We start from the raw sequence: 16289 nt of genomic DNA, 5'->3' as shown, positions 1-16289 counted from the left end.
GGCCTCATGCTGAGGGGAAGCCCTGATGCCTCACGTCAAATAGGGGCCATGTCAACCCCCAATGGGGACAGTACGCCAGCACAGAAACAGCCAACCAACTTCCAGTTATGACACTAAAAGAGAACCTGAAACAAAGCAATACCTTTCCAGTTTGGTTTCAGACCGTTGGGTTTCCAAATGCTTCTGTTCCTTTGTTCACCTTCTCTCCCCAATCCTCTACAACTGACCAACAATTTGCAGCTCATCTGTCCTCATAACAGGAAATGCTGGAAAACCTCAGCAGCTCTGACAGCATCTGTGGCAAGAGAAAAGAGCCAACGTTTCGAGTCTGGTTGACCTCTCATCAGAGCTGAAGAGGAAAAAAAATAGGACGAGGTTTATGCGGTCCACTCTATATCCCAGAGACCAAATGCAGACTTGGATGGCCACTTTGTGGAACACCTACGATCTGTCTGCAGGCAGGACCCAGACCCTCTTGTTGCTTGAATGTACCCCGCATCTCCCCCCACTCGCTCTCCTGCCGACATGTCTGTTCTTGGCTTCTTGCAACGTTCCAGTGAAGACCAACGTAAACTGGAGAACAGCACCACAAGGACAGCACAGTGGTTAGCATTGTTGCCTCATGGTGCCGGGGACTTGAGTTCAATTCTGATCTCGTGTCACTGTCTGTGTGGAGTTCGCACGTTCTCCCCAAGTCTGTGTGGGTTTCCTCCAAGTGCTCCAGTTTCCTCCCAATTCAAAGATGTGCAGGTTAGGTGGATTGGCCATGCTAAATTGCCCCCTAGTGTCAGGGGAGTTAGCAGGATAAACATGAGAGGTTACGAGGACGGGGATTGTGGTCGGCACAGATCGAAGGCCACTGTAGGGATGCTACGATCTTCCAATTACGCACTTTACAGATCCTGGGCTGAACACTTGAGTTCAGCAACTTCAGAGCATGAACCATCTTCTCCACCTTCACCCCATTTCCATTTATTTTATTTCTTTTTATCTTATTAATCCATTTTATTACTTTACATTCTTATTATTTCTAATCTTAATTTCTTCTGTCGTTTCATTTATCCGCTTCTAAATCTTAACTTTCCATCTTGTATCTCCTCCCCACCCGCCGCCTACCACCCCCCAACTAGGGTCATCTGCCACATAGCTCAGGTTGTCCTTTGTTCTGCTATTTACACATTCCAATCTCTTAATGGGTACTATTAGCACCAGTGCCTAGGCTTTATCACCACCATTTACATTCCCTTTGTATATATCTTTGTCTTCAGCTCTGACAAGGGGTCATCCAGGCTCGAAACGTTGGCTCTATTCTCTCTCCACAGATGCTGTTGGACCTGCTGAAACTTTCCAACATCTTCTGTTTTTGTGTCAGATTCCAGCATCCACGGTATTTTGCTTCAATCCTCATGATTAGTGTCTACTCAAACAACCTGTATTAGTCAGTATCCAAAACTGCCCAGGATTCTGCTCCACCTGTTTCAGAGGTAGCTGTCCCTCTCTGTGCGTCAAACAGCCGTCAGCTTGTTACTCGTCCCCTGCAGTACAGAGCCAAACAGAATGGACTAACACGTGCATGGACACACACCTGAGACACCAGGGGCTGAATCAACATTGCAGACCCTTTCCCCACACATCTGATCGCAAACCGCAGACATCGACAGCACCGCTCTGCCATCCGATTGTCGGCCTGATGTCTGTACAGAGTTTCAGAAATCACCGGCCAGATCTGCAAATGCAAAGGATATCGTGCAAGTCAGTTTTCAAGAAAATAAAAAGTGTTTATTAGGAATCACGACCAATTCTCAGTCTGCAATCTAAGAGGACTCTGAAATGCTTGCAGTTTTCATGACAAAGAATTTCTAGAGCCAAGGAATTGTTTCCTAGCTGCCATCAATGTCAAGTACTCCCAGGTGTAATACAGCATGCGTTTGGTGCAGAGTAGAACTCTCCCAGGGCGGCACAGTGGTTAGCATTGCTTCTTCACAGTGCCAGGGACCTGGCTTTGATTCCCGATTCGGATCACTGCCTGTTTGCACGTTCTCCCCGTGTCTGCATGGGTTTCCTCTGGGTACTCCGGTTTCCTCCCACAGTCCGAAAGATGTGCTGGTTAGGCAGCAAGGGAGATTTTCACAATAACTTCACTGCATTGTTAATGTAAGCCTTACTTGTGACACTAACAAATAAATAGATTTATTGGGAGCTCATATATCTGGGGACTCAGGAGAAAGAGGCAACTTTTATTCTATCAGTGCGGCCGAATTAAAAACTAAGTCTCGAGGGACGAGATGCAGTGCGTGGCCAGCCCGATCTCACAGGGCTCCAGCTTTACTGGGGCAGCTGCTAAAGTCAAAGTTTATTTATTGTCACAAATAGGCTTACATTAACAATGCAATGAATTACTGTGAAAAATCTCCTAGTTGCCACACTCCGATGCCTGTTCGGGTACACTGAGGAAGAATTTAGCAAGGCCAATGCACCCTAACCAGTATGTCTTTTGGACTGTGGGAGGAAACCTACACAGACACAGGGAGAATGTGCAGACACCGCACAGACAGTGACCCGAGCTGAGAATCGAACCCAGGTCCCTGGTGCTGTGAGGCAGCAGTGTTAACCACTGTGCCACCCTGCTGCTGTTGCAGCTGCTTGCCCCCTGGACACTAATAGTTAACCAGAGGGTCTGTGCCTGCAAAAGAAGCCCCACTTCCCTCTCTGACTAGGTGGAGATGGGACAAACAGGCTGAATCCCAAATGTAAAAATGCTGGAATAGCAGAGCATGAGGAAGACAGGTTAGTATATCAGGCAGGCCCTGTGCTCTGAAGAAGGGCCCCACAACCCACAGCATGACCTGCTTTCAGCAGCGGACAGATTGGGCCTGCGCTTCCAGCATTTCCCCTTTTGATTTTCCCGTCTTTTGGCCAGTGGAGCGCCCAACCTTTCCCAAAAACAAAGGGTCCCCTTTTGTGATCTTCAGGCAACGTCAGACGAGGAAGTTTCTCACCTCCTGGATAACCTTCTGACAGGGGTGCGGCCTCCCTTCTCCCACCGTCGCATTCGTGTGCCTGTCAGCGTAAGAGGAGAACAGGAGTGAGATGGAGGTGGTGGTGACAACGTTAGAATGCAACCGGTGGCAACTTTGTATTGGATGTAATGTGACCAATGGTAACAAGCTGTAAGGATCAGCTGACCCACAAAACCCATGGAACCAATTACAGAATGAAGTGATGGTCAGCTGACTCACTATAAATAAGAACTTGTTTGGAATTGTGAGGAGCTTGGATTAGCCTGGGGCGTGGCCCCAAGTTAGGAGTATTGTTGTTTCTTTACTAAATCCTTTTATTGATAAGCTGAAGTTTTTTAGTTCTGCATTTGGAGAATTTCTTCTGAAGAAACAGGGGCGGGGGAGTGTCTTAAGGTTGTACAGGTATTACATTTTCTCAAAAATATAAAGTATCCGCAGAAAATGAGCAAAACTTTCCAAATCCTTACTATGCAGCTAGTTTTACTTGTTAAAAGGAAGAACTTTACATTTAGCTCATGGGGTGGGGTGGGGTGGGGTGGGGTGGGGTGGGGTGGGGTGGTGGTGGGTGGATTTCCCCATCCCATCTGCCACGGAACACACAAAGGTCCTTTGATTTTGGTGAGGATCTTCTGGTTTCAGGCTGAGCATGGCTGGATAATCCAGCCCATAATCTCTGTTTCTCAGCCAATAAGGCACTTTTGGGGGCGGCAGAGTGGTTAGCACTGCTGCCTCACAGCACTTGGGGACCCAGGTTCGATTCCCGTGCAAACTCCACACTGTCTGTGTGGAGTTTGCACGCTTTCCCCATCTGGGTTTCCTCTGGGTGCTCTGGTTTCCTCCAAAGATGTGCAGGTAGATAGAAACCCCTCCGGTTTGGTTGCCAGCAAGATTCCTTCATCTGAGAGTCAAGTGCCTCGACGAGTCTCTTCGGCTACATAGACAACAATAAACAAGGAGACTGTACCTGAATATTGCTGCCAGTCTGTCCAACCACACTGCTGGGTCTGCTGTGATGCCGTTGGTCTGTTCAGATGTCAACAGCTTTGAAAAGACAGAAAAGTGGGAGGCTCAACACTCGCCTAACAACAGCATATAAACACACCGGAGGTACCGCAAACCGAGCCAATCCAGACCCCTGGCAACAGGAGGGGTTAGGAGTCACTCACAGAACTCTCTCTACACGACCCTCCTCCATCAAGAATGGGGCAAATCCCAACGTTTCCCCATTATATACAAGGTTGCTTCACTTCCTCCTTCTCTCCAGGTAAGCAGACAGAAACGGGAAAAGGTGAGAAACGCCAGCAAAAACACAAATTGTGCAATCTCACCAGATTATTTTATTCATTCGTGGGACACGGGCGTCGCTGCCTAGGCCAGCATTTATTGCCCATCCACAGATTCCCTCGGAGGGCAGTTGAGAGTCAACCACATTGCTGTGACTCTGGAGTCACTTGTGTTAGAAATGGGTTAGCAGACTTTCCAATTAAGTCCTAATTTGATGTCAATTATTCAACAGAAGTCACAGATATATAAAGGGGGCCTCAGATGGCACTGTTTGGTGGTGAATTGTGTGGGGAGTTGGATCAAGGGAAAGGTATTTTATGAAGCAGTCTCCTTTACAGCAACCAAGAGGCTCAAAACACACGTAAGCCAGACTAGCTAAGGATGGCAGATTTCCTTTCCTGAAGGACAATTAGTGAACCAGATGGATTTTTCCGATAATTGATAATGGTTACACGGTCATCAGTAGATCCTTAATTCCAGGTTTTTTTTTTTACTGAATTCAAATTTCACTGTCTGCCATGGCAGGATTTGAATCCTGGTCCCCAGAACATTAGTTGAGTTTCTGGGTGAATAATCTCACGATAATACCACTAGGCCAACTGAGTCAGTCTGTTAAAGCCAGCCAACCTCAATTCTCAAGACCAAGAGAAAATGCTGGTAAATCTCAGCAGGTTTGGCAGCTTTTGTGAGAAGAGGAAAGAGCTGACGTTTCGAGTCCAGACGATCCTTTGTCAAAGCTAAAAGGCATAGAACGTGGGAGATATTTATACTGCAGGGAGAGGGAATGAAAGATGAGTCATAGCCACAGAAACCAGGGGAAAAGACTGCTAATGGCAATCCACAGAGAGAATAAAGGAGATGAATGGCCAAATGGCAGAGAAGCTGTGACAGAAGATGTGGGGGGATGGGACAGAGGTAGAATGTAGAAAAGGGGAAGCGGGGGGGAGAAAAGATAAGGGAAGGGGGTGAATTGGGGGAAAGAAAAATGAAGAAAGGCAATAAAGACATAAAAAGTAGAGAACAGTAAAAAAAATTAAATAAAACAAAGGGGTCAAGGCGGGGCAGAGCTAATCATCTGAAGTTGTTGAGTTCGGTGTTGAGACCAGAAGGCTGTAAAATGCCTAGCCAGAAGATGAATTGCTGATCCTCCAGCTTGCGTTGAGCTTCACTGGAACATTGTAGCAGGCCAAGGATAGATATGTGGGCACGGGAGCAGGATCGTGTGTTAAAATGGCAAGCAACCAGAAGTCATAATGTGGAGATGCTGGTGTTGGACTGGGGTAAACACAGTAAGAAGTCTGACAACACCAGGGTCCTGGCTGCGCACAGACTGAAGGTGCTCAGGAAAGTGATCACCCAGTCTATGCTTGGTCTCTCCGATTTAGAGAGCACCCACATTGGGGGAGCAAATGCAATAAACCAAATAGAAAGAGCAATTCTCAAGAGACTTTACTGATCAATCAAAGAGAGGGATTTAACTTGCTTGGCATTTAATAAGGGAGGCAACGGCCTCGTGGTATTATCGCTACACTATTAATCCAGAAACTCAGCTTATGTTCTGAGGGACCCAGGTTCTAATCCCACCACGGCAGATAGTGGAAATTGAATTCAATAGTAAATATCTGGAATTAAGAATCATTGATGATCCATTGTTGGAAAAACCTATCTGGTTCACTAATGCCCTTTACGGAAAGAAATCTGCCATCCTTACCTGGTCTGGCCTACATGTGACTCCAGAGCCACAGCAATGTGGCTGACTTTCAACTGCTCTCCAAGGGCAACTAGGGATGGGCAATAAATGCTGGCCCAGCCAGCAATGCCCGTATCCATGAATGAACAAGTAAAATAAAATTGCAGGTAGATGGTGCATAGCGGTATTGACACTGGGTCAGCGGTCAGAAGTCCAGTTAATGTTACGAAGACACAAGTTCAAATCCCACCTCGGCTGCTCATGGAAATCAATCCAGTTGATAAAATCTGGAATTGAAAGCAAGTTTTAGACCTCGAAACCATCACCGATTGTTGTAAAATTCCACCTGGTTTGACTTCAGAACTACAACAATGTGGTCAACTTTTAAGTGCCCTCTGAAATGGCTTAGTGAGCCATTCAGTTCAAGGGCAATTAGGGATGGGCAACAAATGCTGGTCTAGCCAGTGACGCCCACATCCCATGGAAGAGTATATATTAATAAAATAAAGCTGAACATCGAGACTTTCCTTACTTTCTTCAGAGCTGTGACCTGCATGGAACAGAGCCGCTGGAAGGCCTCTTCCATCTTGTCCGATGGCATCCGTGCCAGCACCAAGGAGATGCCTGGTGAGAATGAAGTAGAGCTTGTCACTGTACAATATAGCTGCTGACATTACCCTCACCGAGCACAGCATTCCACAAAAATGTCACGTTCACAAGCTTACAGAAGAGTGTTGACTAGTTCTGACACTGTGCTTTAAGGGCCAGCCTGGTGTTAGGCCCAGGCTGGTCATTTCTTCATAGGCAAGTGCAAGTTGGTTGCAGCAACGCAGTGTAGCAGAGGCCCTCCAACACGGCTCAAGCAACACCGATCAGGAACTGGAAGCTGACCACATGTCACCCCAGGGATCCTGTGCAGGTTAGGTGGGATTGGCCATGCTAAATTGCCCCTTAGTGTCCAAAGATGTGCAGGTTAGGTGGATTGGCCATGCTAAATTGCCCCTGATGTCCAAAGATATGCAGGTTAGGTGGACTGGCCATGCCAAATTGTCCCTAGATGTGCAGGTTAGGTGGATTAGCAGGGTAAATTTATCAAGTTACAGGGATAGAGTGTGGGTAAGATGCTCTGTCAAATAATCAGTGCAGACTTGATGGGTAAATGGTTTCCTTTTGCACCATAGGGATTCTGTGATTATCGAGGCAGCACTGGTTTAACCAGGATCAGTCAAGTCTCCGGGATACAAACCTGCATTTATGCAGCTTAGTAATAACACCCAAACTAATTTCAGCTACAAAGCTGGAAGCAATACCAAATCAAAAGTTGTAAATTAGAGGAGAAAAAAAAGAAATAGGGAAGGTAAACAGGAGAGTGGGAAGAGAGTTGGGGAGGAAAAGTGTGACAGCAGGGAAGAAATAAAAGTGATATTTCATTTTGAAGTTCAGGCCGTGGTTTTATCAGCTGCAAGAGGGGAATGCAATAGCTTTTTAGTGTACACATTCTCACACTTCCCACGAATTTTTGGAGGGGTTTCAGGGCCTTAATAGGAATTCTGTTATTTCAGAAATATTGCTGGACTCAACAAGCTAATTTCTAATCTGTTTCAGACAATGCTGCAGGTTAGGTGGATTGGCCACGCTAAATTGCCCCTTAATCTCCAGGAATGTATAGGTTAGGGGGATTGAGGTGACGCTGGTCACTGGTCATGATGTTAGCGACCAAAGATATTTAACTGCGTGCAAATGGGCACGCGCGTGAGAGATTGCATGTGTGTGCATGCACATATGCATCCGTGAGTGTGCGGCACACGTGTGCAGTCATGTGCTGGGTGTGCTTGCATGCAAGGGCACGTGCGCCCAGGCACATGCTTGTGTGCAAGGGTGCCTTTGTGCGTGCGTAAGCCTTTGTCTCCCCGTGTATCGGTTTTTTTATGCAGTGTTGCCCCATGACGTAAAGCATCAGCACAGCAACGGAGTTGAGGATTTATAGCGCTACAGGAACTAAAACGCAACAGGAAATATTTACCCAATGGATGGAGGGAAAGTTGAGCAGAAAATAAAAAGATATTGTGGATGCTGTAAAACTGAAATAAAAACAGAAAATGCCAGAAAAACTCAGTAGGTCTGGCGACATCTGTAGGGAGAGAAACAGAAGGTTGGATTTTCTGGCTATTCTCGTCAACAAGACCTTCTGATAGTGGAAGCTACCTGACTGGTTAAATATTTGCAGCATGTTAAGATATTATCTCGGATTTCCAGCCGTGGCTGAATTTTGCTTTCACTCCAGCGATAATCTACAATGAATATCTCTCTCTTTTGCTTTCACTCCAGTGATAATCTACAATAAATATCTCTCTCGTGGGCAAACGCAGTCAGCATGTAGCATCATCTGCCGTGCTCACACGAATTAGTTTGAAGTTTATTTGTTAGTGTCACAAGTAGGCTTACGTTAACACTGCAATGAAATTACTGTGAAAATCCCCCAGTCACCACACTCCGGCACCCGTTTGGGTACACTGAGGGAGAACTTAGCACCCAACCAGCATGTCTTTCGGACTGCGGGAGGAAACCAGAGCACCCAAAGGAAACCCACGCAGACGCAGGGGAGAAGGTGCAGACTCCGCACGGAGTGTGACCCAAGCTGGGAATCGAACCCAGGTCCCTGATGCCGCGAGGCTGCAGTGCTAACCACTGTGCCGCCCTCGTGCCGAGTTAAGGTCACGTTCAGATTTTCAGCATCCGCAGTATTTTGTTTTTATTTTCTGCTTTATCCTTTCCCTCCGCCCATTGGGTCAATAATACTTCCTGGTTCTGTCCTCACGTTCCCGAGCGAGGCGCGGCCATCCCGTGCTGCTTACCAAGGTGAGAGATCTCCCAGCGCGTACCGTACCTCGGAGGAGTCCGATGGAGGAGTCGTGCGAAACGGGGAGGGCGTCCAGGGACGAGGCGACCTGCAGCAGCCCCTCAAAGTGCCGCGTCACTGCGTCGCTGCACATGGCGCAGACGTTCTGGATCGAGTTGGCCGCCGCGTTCGCCAACTCCTTCTGCTTCAATCGCTGCATCAGGAAATTCAAGGCCGGCTCTGGGGAAAAAAAAAAATCAGTAAAACGTCAGGCCCTGGGAACGCCGTCCTCCTGCATCGACCGCCATAACCTTCCACCCTGCCGAGCAGGAGGGGATTTTCAGCCGAGAGGCGACACGCACCACGGCAGCACGAGTCCGAAGCAGCAAGTCTCACATTTAGCTGCTGCTACGGACTGTGGCAAATGACCCGGCAAGTCGAGTGCTGTAAACGGCCCCAGTGCTTCTGGGCTGTGGGAAATGAAAGGGGACTGATAGAATGAGAGATAACAGATATACAGTGCCTTATCCTCTCTTGGGATGCCGAAAGTGCGTCACATACTATCAATTGCTGGATATTATGACTTATGTAAGCAAATCAGGCAACATTTCAGTACAGACGCAGTACGGTGGCTGAGTGGGCAATCTGTTATCAAAGTTTACTTATTAGTCACAAGTAAGGTATTAACACCGCAATGAAGTAATTGTGAAATTCCCCTAGTCGCCACATTCCTGCACCTGTTCGGGTCAACGCACCTAACCAGTGCCTCTTTCAGACTCTTTAAGAAACCAGAGGAAACCCACACAGACACGGGGAGAATGTGCAAACTCCACACAGACAGTGACCCAAGCCAGGAATTGAACCCAGGTCCCTGGAGCTATGAAGCAGCAGTGCTAATCACTGTGCCTGTTATTTTCAGGGCTAAGGGAAGATTAGAAGGCAGAGTATTTTGAGAACTCTCTTCTCTTGCACGGACAAGAATGCTGCACTCTTGATTTTCAACTCACGCTGGGAACCATGTGCAAACGGTGGGACAATTGACTCTGGGTCAATCTAACAGAGGGCTTTGATCACCCTAATCGATCGCTTGAAGCATTCGAGAATAACCTGCTTTCTTTAGACACTCGAGCCAAGGCTGGTTAAGGCCGCAGTGCAACATTGGCCAAACGGAGAGGGGGCAATGGCCTAGTGTCATTATCGGATGTGCGCACATCCAGTTTCCCAGGCAGTTGCCAGGAGAGGAAACTCTGACCAAAGTGAGGCAGTAGCAGAGAGAACAACGGTAATATCTTAACAACTGTTCCTGCCAACTCGACACTACCCAGTCCCCAAACCGGGGATCTTCCTGATTTTCACTGCGCAGTTAGTTGCTGCCATAGGCTGGAGATGGCCTCGACGGTATCAATCTGGCACACAGAGACAGGCACAGTGCTGTTGTACACAGGGCACTGAATCAAGGTGCAGAAAGCAGAGACAGCGCCACCAATCCCTCACATGGTAATATCCTGCTCGACCGTACGTCCTCAGGAAAACACAACTCAGGGAGGTAAAGAGGATGGAGGTTACCACAACAAACGAGCTAAGCCTGGTATTGGCTTCGGAGCAATGCAAACACATGTGCACGCACACGTGCTACATACATGCACGCACATGTGCAACACATACACGTGTGCTACACATATGATGTATGCACATCTGCAACACACACACAACACACAGGCATGTGCATACATATGCAATGTACATGCACAACAATGCAAGTGCGCACACATGCAACACACATACATACACAGACACACAGTCAATGGCGCGTGCACGCACATGCACACACACAGAGTCAATGGTACAGGGTGGTGAGAAAGGAAGGGCAAAGAACTTACTGACCTAGACATTGCACATTATTGTTGATGTATTCTCCCATCTCACCCAACAACTGAACTCCGGAATGCTGCACCGCTAAGTGTGTATTGTCAGGGAGGCTGATCACAGCCTGAACGACATCCCCCAGCTTCTGCTCCTTTTCCCTACGTGGGAAAGAAAAAGATCAGAGTCAGAGACCATTTGGCTCATCAAGTCTGTACCGACTCAGAGAGTATCTCACCCAGGCCCCCTCCCCTGCCCTATCGCCGTAACTCCACGTTTCCCACGGTTAATCCATCTAATCTGCACTATTTAAGGATACTCTGGGGCAATTTAGCATGCTCAATCCACCTAATCTGACAATGGTTAGCACTGCCACCTCACTGCGCCAGAGACCCAGGTTTGATTCCCAGCTTGGGTCACTGTCTGTGTGGAGTCTGCCCGTTCTCCCTGTGTCTGCGTGGGTTTCCTCCGGGTGCTCCAGTTTCTTCACACAGTCCAAAGATGTGTGGGTTAGGTTGATTGGCCAGGTTAAAATGACCCTTAGTGTCAGGAGGATTATTACAGTAAGTATAGGGATAGGGCCTGGGTGGGATTATTGCTGCGCAGGTTCAATGGGCCGAATGGCACTGTATGGATTCTATGATTCTATCTTTGGACTGTGGAAGGAAACCAGATCACCTGAGGCCATTGAAATGTATCAACCCGAGCAGTAATGTCCTCACACTGAACCCAGAGTGGAACCACTGCTCATTTCCCTCCAGTCTGACCAACAGCCTTCACCATTGCCTATTTTCTGTCTCTTGGCCAAATTCGCTGTGACTACCCCTTTAATCCCATGGGCTTCAAGTTTGCTAACGAGCCTATCTCATTAGGCCCCGTCTCAAATGCCTTTGGCACAATGTTGATGTTGCGGTATTCCTCAAAGACAGAAGTTTGCATGCTCAAATCCCACTCCACAGACATGACTCACGACAGATGTCCCAAAGCACTTTACAGCTAAGTAGGGGAGTTTAACACCAGAGGGTACAGGTTTAAGGTGAAAGGGGAGAGATACAAAAGGGTCCAGAGGGGCAACTGTTTCACACAGAGGGCGGCGAGCGCCTAGAATGAGCTGCCAGAGGCAGTAGTAGAGGTGGGTATAATTTCTGTCTTTTAAAAAGCATTTAGACAGTTATGTGGGTAAAATGGGTATAGAGAGATATGGGCAAAACACGGGCAATTCTGACTAGCTTAGTGGTTAAAAACTGGGCAGCATAGACAAGTTGGGCCAAAGGGTCTGTTTCCATGCCGTAAATCTCTATGACTCCCGGAGGAAACCCACGTAGATACGGGGAGAATGCACGAATTCCACACAGTGACCCGAGACTGGAATCAAGCCTGGGGCCCTGGAGCTGTTGAGGCAGCAATGCTAACCATTTTCTTCATTTCAAGGAGTGCCTCTTTCAGTCCACTGGGTGCCAGAGTTAATATCACCAGCATACACACTGGCATTCAGTGGAGAACACGTCGAGCCAGTTTATCCTCCAGCTATCGCTGGAACAAGCCAACAAAGTGGACTTTTATTTATGCTCTGAAGAGTCATTTGATTCGAAACATTAACCACTTGTCATCCCACAGATGCTTCCAGACCTGCTGTTTTTTTCAAGCATTTTCTGCCATTATGTCAGATTTCCAGCATCCCCAGTGTTTTGCTTTTATTTTGTTGATGTCCTGCAGCTTTTCCCCTCCAACAATCATCTCCCAACGCAATTCACACGCAAGGCTGAATAGTGAGTGCCGGCAAGATAGCTGATCACGGGTATCACAGAATCAAAGAATCCCCACTGTGTAGGAGGAGGCCATTCGGCCCATCGAATCTACACCAACAGAGCATCACACCCGGACCCTATCCCTGTAACCTTGCCACATCTCCAGATACTAAAAGGGCAATTTAATATGGCAAATCCACCTAACCTACACATCTTTGAACACTAAGGGACAAGTTAACTAAGGGGCAATTCCACCCAGACCTTATCCCAGTAATCCAACATATTTACCCTGCTAAATCCTGACATTAAAGGGGCAATTTAGCATGGCCAATCCACCTAACATGCACAGCTTTGGGCTGTGGGAGGAAACTGGAGCACCCAAAGGAAACCCACAATGACACGGGGAAAATGTGCAGACTCCACACAGTCAACCAAGGCTGGAATCGAACCAGGGTCCATGGCGCAGTGAGGCAGCAGTGCTGACCTCTGTGCCACCACGCACAGACCGAATTCAGCATCTCCCCACTGCCCAAAAGAGCTGCACGCCTTGATGGACGCTGGAGTTACTTGTGAATTTAAACTGGTCGCCTGCTCAGGCAGAGCAAAAGCAATTCAATCTCTCACTGCCACAAACTGGGATCAGCACAGCACTACGCGCCTCCCCAGATTTCACACTCACGGGTTTAAGTTCTTCACCAATGCTGTCATGATGAAAAGAACTGCTTCCGTCTCCTCCCAGGCTGGGCTGCCATCCTTCAGCGTCGAGTACAACTGGAACAGAAGAAACCCGGGGGTCAAATCCACCGCACTCACTCAAAATTAAACACACGGTGGGGCAAGGCGGCAAATTTTTGAGAAAGCACATTCTGGACTGGTCGAATTGTGGATTGAACACTTAAACAGGGTATTTCAGGGATTGGATAATTGCGACGTCGGGATCTCTGAATGTTTCTTTACTTACTGGATATTTTTGCTTTCCTGTGTGGATCGAAGTTTGGACAGCCTGTCCCTTACTCACCTGTGAGAAGAACTCCGAGGCTCCAATTAGGAATATAATATCTTTTAGAAGATCAGACACCCGAAGTCGGAACTCGAAGAAATCATCCGTCTCATCTAGCACTCCCTCCTGTTGTGTGGTGGGGGAAACAGTTCAGTTAGCACCAATACGAGAGTCTGTACTCAACTAATCTACCTGGACCCCAAAAACCTTCATACTGGGGAACAATCCAAATTCACCACGGTGGCACAGTGGTTAACACTGCTGCCTCTCAGTGCCAGGGACCTGGGTTCAATTCTGGCCCAGGGTGACTGTGCAGAGTCCGCACATTCTCCCCATGTCTGCGTAGGTTTCCTCTGGGTGCTCCAGTTTGCTCCCATAGACTGAAAGACATGTGGATTAGGTGCATTGGCAATGCTAAATTCTCCCTCAGTGTAACCCAAAAAGGCGTCGGAGTGTGACGACTGAAGGATTTGCAGAGTAATTTCATTGTAGTGTTAATGTAAGCCTACTTATGACATAACAAATAAACAATCAACAAATAAAACTCCATATTGGAAACAATCTCAATTGTGGCACTCCTTAACACGCCTGCCTCACAGCACCAGGACCTGGGTTTGATTCCCGGCTTGGGTCACTGTCTGTGTGGAGTCTGCATGTTCTCACCGTGTCTGCGTGGGTTTCCTCTGGGTGTTCCGGTTTCCTCCCACATTCTTAAAGATGTGCTGTTTAGGTACTGAACAGGCGCTGGAGTGTGGCGACTAGGGGAATTTCACAGAAACTTCATTGCAGTGTTAGTGTAAGCCTTACTTGTGACTAATAAACAAACTTTAACTTTACGGTGGCACAGTGGTTAGCACTGCTGCTTCACAGCGCCAGGGACCCGTCTCAGGTCACTGCCTGTGTGGAGTTTGCACATTCTCCCTGTGTCTGTGTGGGTTTCTTCCAGGTGCTCTGGTTTCCTTCCACAGAACAAAGATATGCAGGTTAGGTGGATTGGCCATGCTAAATTGTCCCTTAGTGTCCAAAGATGTGCAGGTTATGAGGATTAGTGGGGTAGATGGGTGACATTATGGGGATAGGGTGAGGGAGGGGCTGAGTAAGATGCTCTTTCATGAATGGCCTCCTTCTGCACTGTAGGGTCCTAAAAGGGCATTGAAACTGAGCTAATCCCCGATCCTGCTGCCAATTCTCACTAGATTATCATGTCCCTTTTCCCGAACTCTTCCACTGCAAACAATGGAACTGTAAAGTAACTGAAAGGCAAAAGGCAGAGGCGTATTGGACAATCTTGACAGAGGCAATTAGTACAGAAGATTTTTCTGGCAGCGTTGTTCGTCATCCCTTTCCCGCTGCTCGGGGCTGAGTACGCACCAACCAACCTGCACACTTATTCATCCAGGGCAACGTACGTGATCAGGATCCATCTGGGAGTGGAAGGTGAGGGACTGAGTGAGTCGCTGGAAATACGGTCGGAAGATCTGGTTCACTGAGGGATCCTTCATCTTATGGAGCGTTTCGCCCAGCCGATACCAGAAATTAAACGTAATCTCCGCCACCTACACAAACGCCACAAGTTAGAAAAGCTAACAGCGATCGGGATCAAGCTCACCTCTCACATCAGCACAAATTTCAAAGACATTTTTATTACCGTTAACCACTCAGAAACAAAATGCTTTTTACTTTTCTTATCAAGAGCATAAAGCATTGCCGAACCAGGCACATGACGTTTTAGATCTAAAGCAAAGCTCACCCCAGGGCGGCACAGTGGTTAGCACTGGTGCCTCACAGCGCCAGTGACCCGAGTTCGATTCCCAGGCTTGGGTCACTGTCTGTGTGGAGTTTGCACGTTCTCCCTGCGTCTGCGTGGGTTTCCTCTTGAGGGGATCTCTGGTATCCTTCAACAGTCCAAAGATGTGCGGGTTAGGTTGACTGGCCATGCTAAATTGACCCTCATGTCAGGGGGATTAGCAGGGTAAATGTGTGGGGGTTACAAGGATAGGACTTCGGTGGGATTGCGACTGGTGCAGGCTCAATGGGTCAAATGGCCTCCTTCTGCACTGTAGGGATTCTATGATTCAAGTGTTTAACAGCCAGTGGGATACTTTGAGATCGCGTCACTGAAAGTAGGAATCACAGTAGCAAAGCCACACAGAGCAAGCTTACAAAACAGCACTGCCTGATGCACAGATAGTCTGCTTCAGCGATGCTGACTCAAGGACAAGTATTTCCCAGTACACCAAGGAAAGAATTCCTTGCAATAGTGCCACGGGACTTTTTTACATCTGTCCAGAGAGGTGACGGAACCTTGGCTTAACATCTCATCTGTAAGACAGCACCCCTGACAGGGCAGTAAACTTCCTCAGTATATAAATGGAGGGCCAGAGTGTGTACTCAAGTGTCTGCTCTGGGATTTTAACTCGTAATCAACTGGCTGAGAAGCCCTACAGTTGCTAGCCTGATTCAATTTAGTGACTGCAGTGTAATTTTGATTTGGTTTTTCATTCATGGGACATGGGCGTCACTGGCTGGGCCAGCATTTATTGCCCATCCCTAGTTGCCCGAGGGCAGCTGAGAATCAACCACATTGCTGAGGCTCTGGAGTCACATGTCAGCCAGACCAGGTAGGGACGGCAGATTTCCTTCCCTGAAGGACATTAGTGAACCAGATGGGTTTTTCCAACATTCAACAACAGGTCATTAGTAGATTCTTAATACCAGATTTTTTTTATTATTGAATTCCAATTCCACAGCTGCCATGGCAGGATTTGAACTTGGTCCCCAGAACGTTAGCCGAGTTTCTGTATTAATGGTCCAGTGATAATACCACCAGCCCATCGTCTCCCCG

The 16289-nt window shown here is 47.8% G+C and overlaps 1 protein-coding gene across 3 annotated transcripts in view; it reads right to left on the bottom strand.

The window, feature by feature from the left end:
* LOC145361741 (transportin-3-like) overlaps positions 1-16289 on the bottom strand; it is a 55169-nt gene that overhangs the window by 19757 nt on the left and 19123 nt on the right. For all 3 annotated transcript variants that reach the window (XM_080217671.1, XM_080217672.1, XM_080217673.1), the window contains exons 9-17: positions 14854-15000; positions 13463-13570; positions 13124-13215; positions 10718-10857; positions 8882-9073; positions 6527-6618; positions 3985-4061; positions 3000-3060; positions 1586-1726 (exon numbers count right to left, since the gene is read on the bottom strand). In XM_080217671.1, coding sequence (XP_080073797.1) covers positions 1586-1726; positions 3000-3060; positions 3985-4061; positions 6527-6618; positions 8882-9073; positions 10718-10857; positions 13124-13215; positions 13463-13570; positions 14854-15000 — 1050 coding nt within the window. The remainder of the gene's footprint in view (positions 1-1585; positions 1727-2999; positions 3061-3984; positions 4062-6526; positions 6619-8881; positions 9074-10717; positions 10858-13123; positions 13216-13462; positions 13571-14853; positions 15001-16289) is intronic.

This window comes from Carcharhinus amblyrhynchos, chromosome 35, assembly GCF_965287045.1.
Source record: "Carcharhinus amblyrhynchos chromosome 35, sCarAmb.v2.hapA, whole genome shotgun sequence".
Classification (NCBI taxonomy): Eukaryota; Metazoa; Chordata; class Chondrichthyes; order Carcharhiniformes; family Carcharhinidae; genus Carcharhinus; species Carcharhinus amblyrhynchos.
Note: the sequence above shows the minus strand (reverse complement) of the source record. Positions and strands in the feature narration are given on the sequence as shown.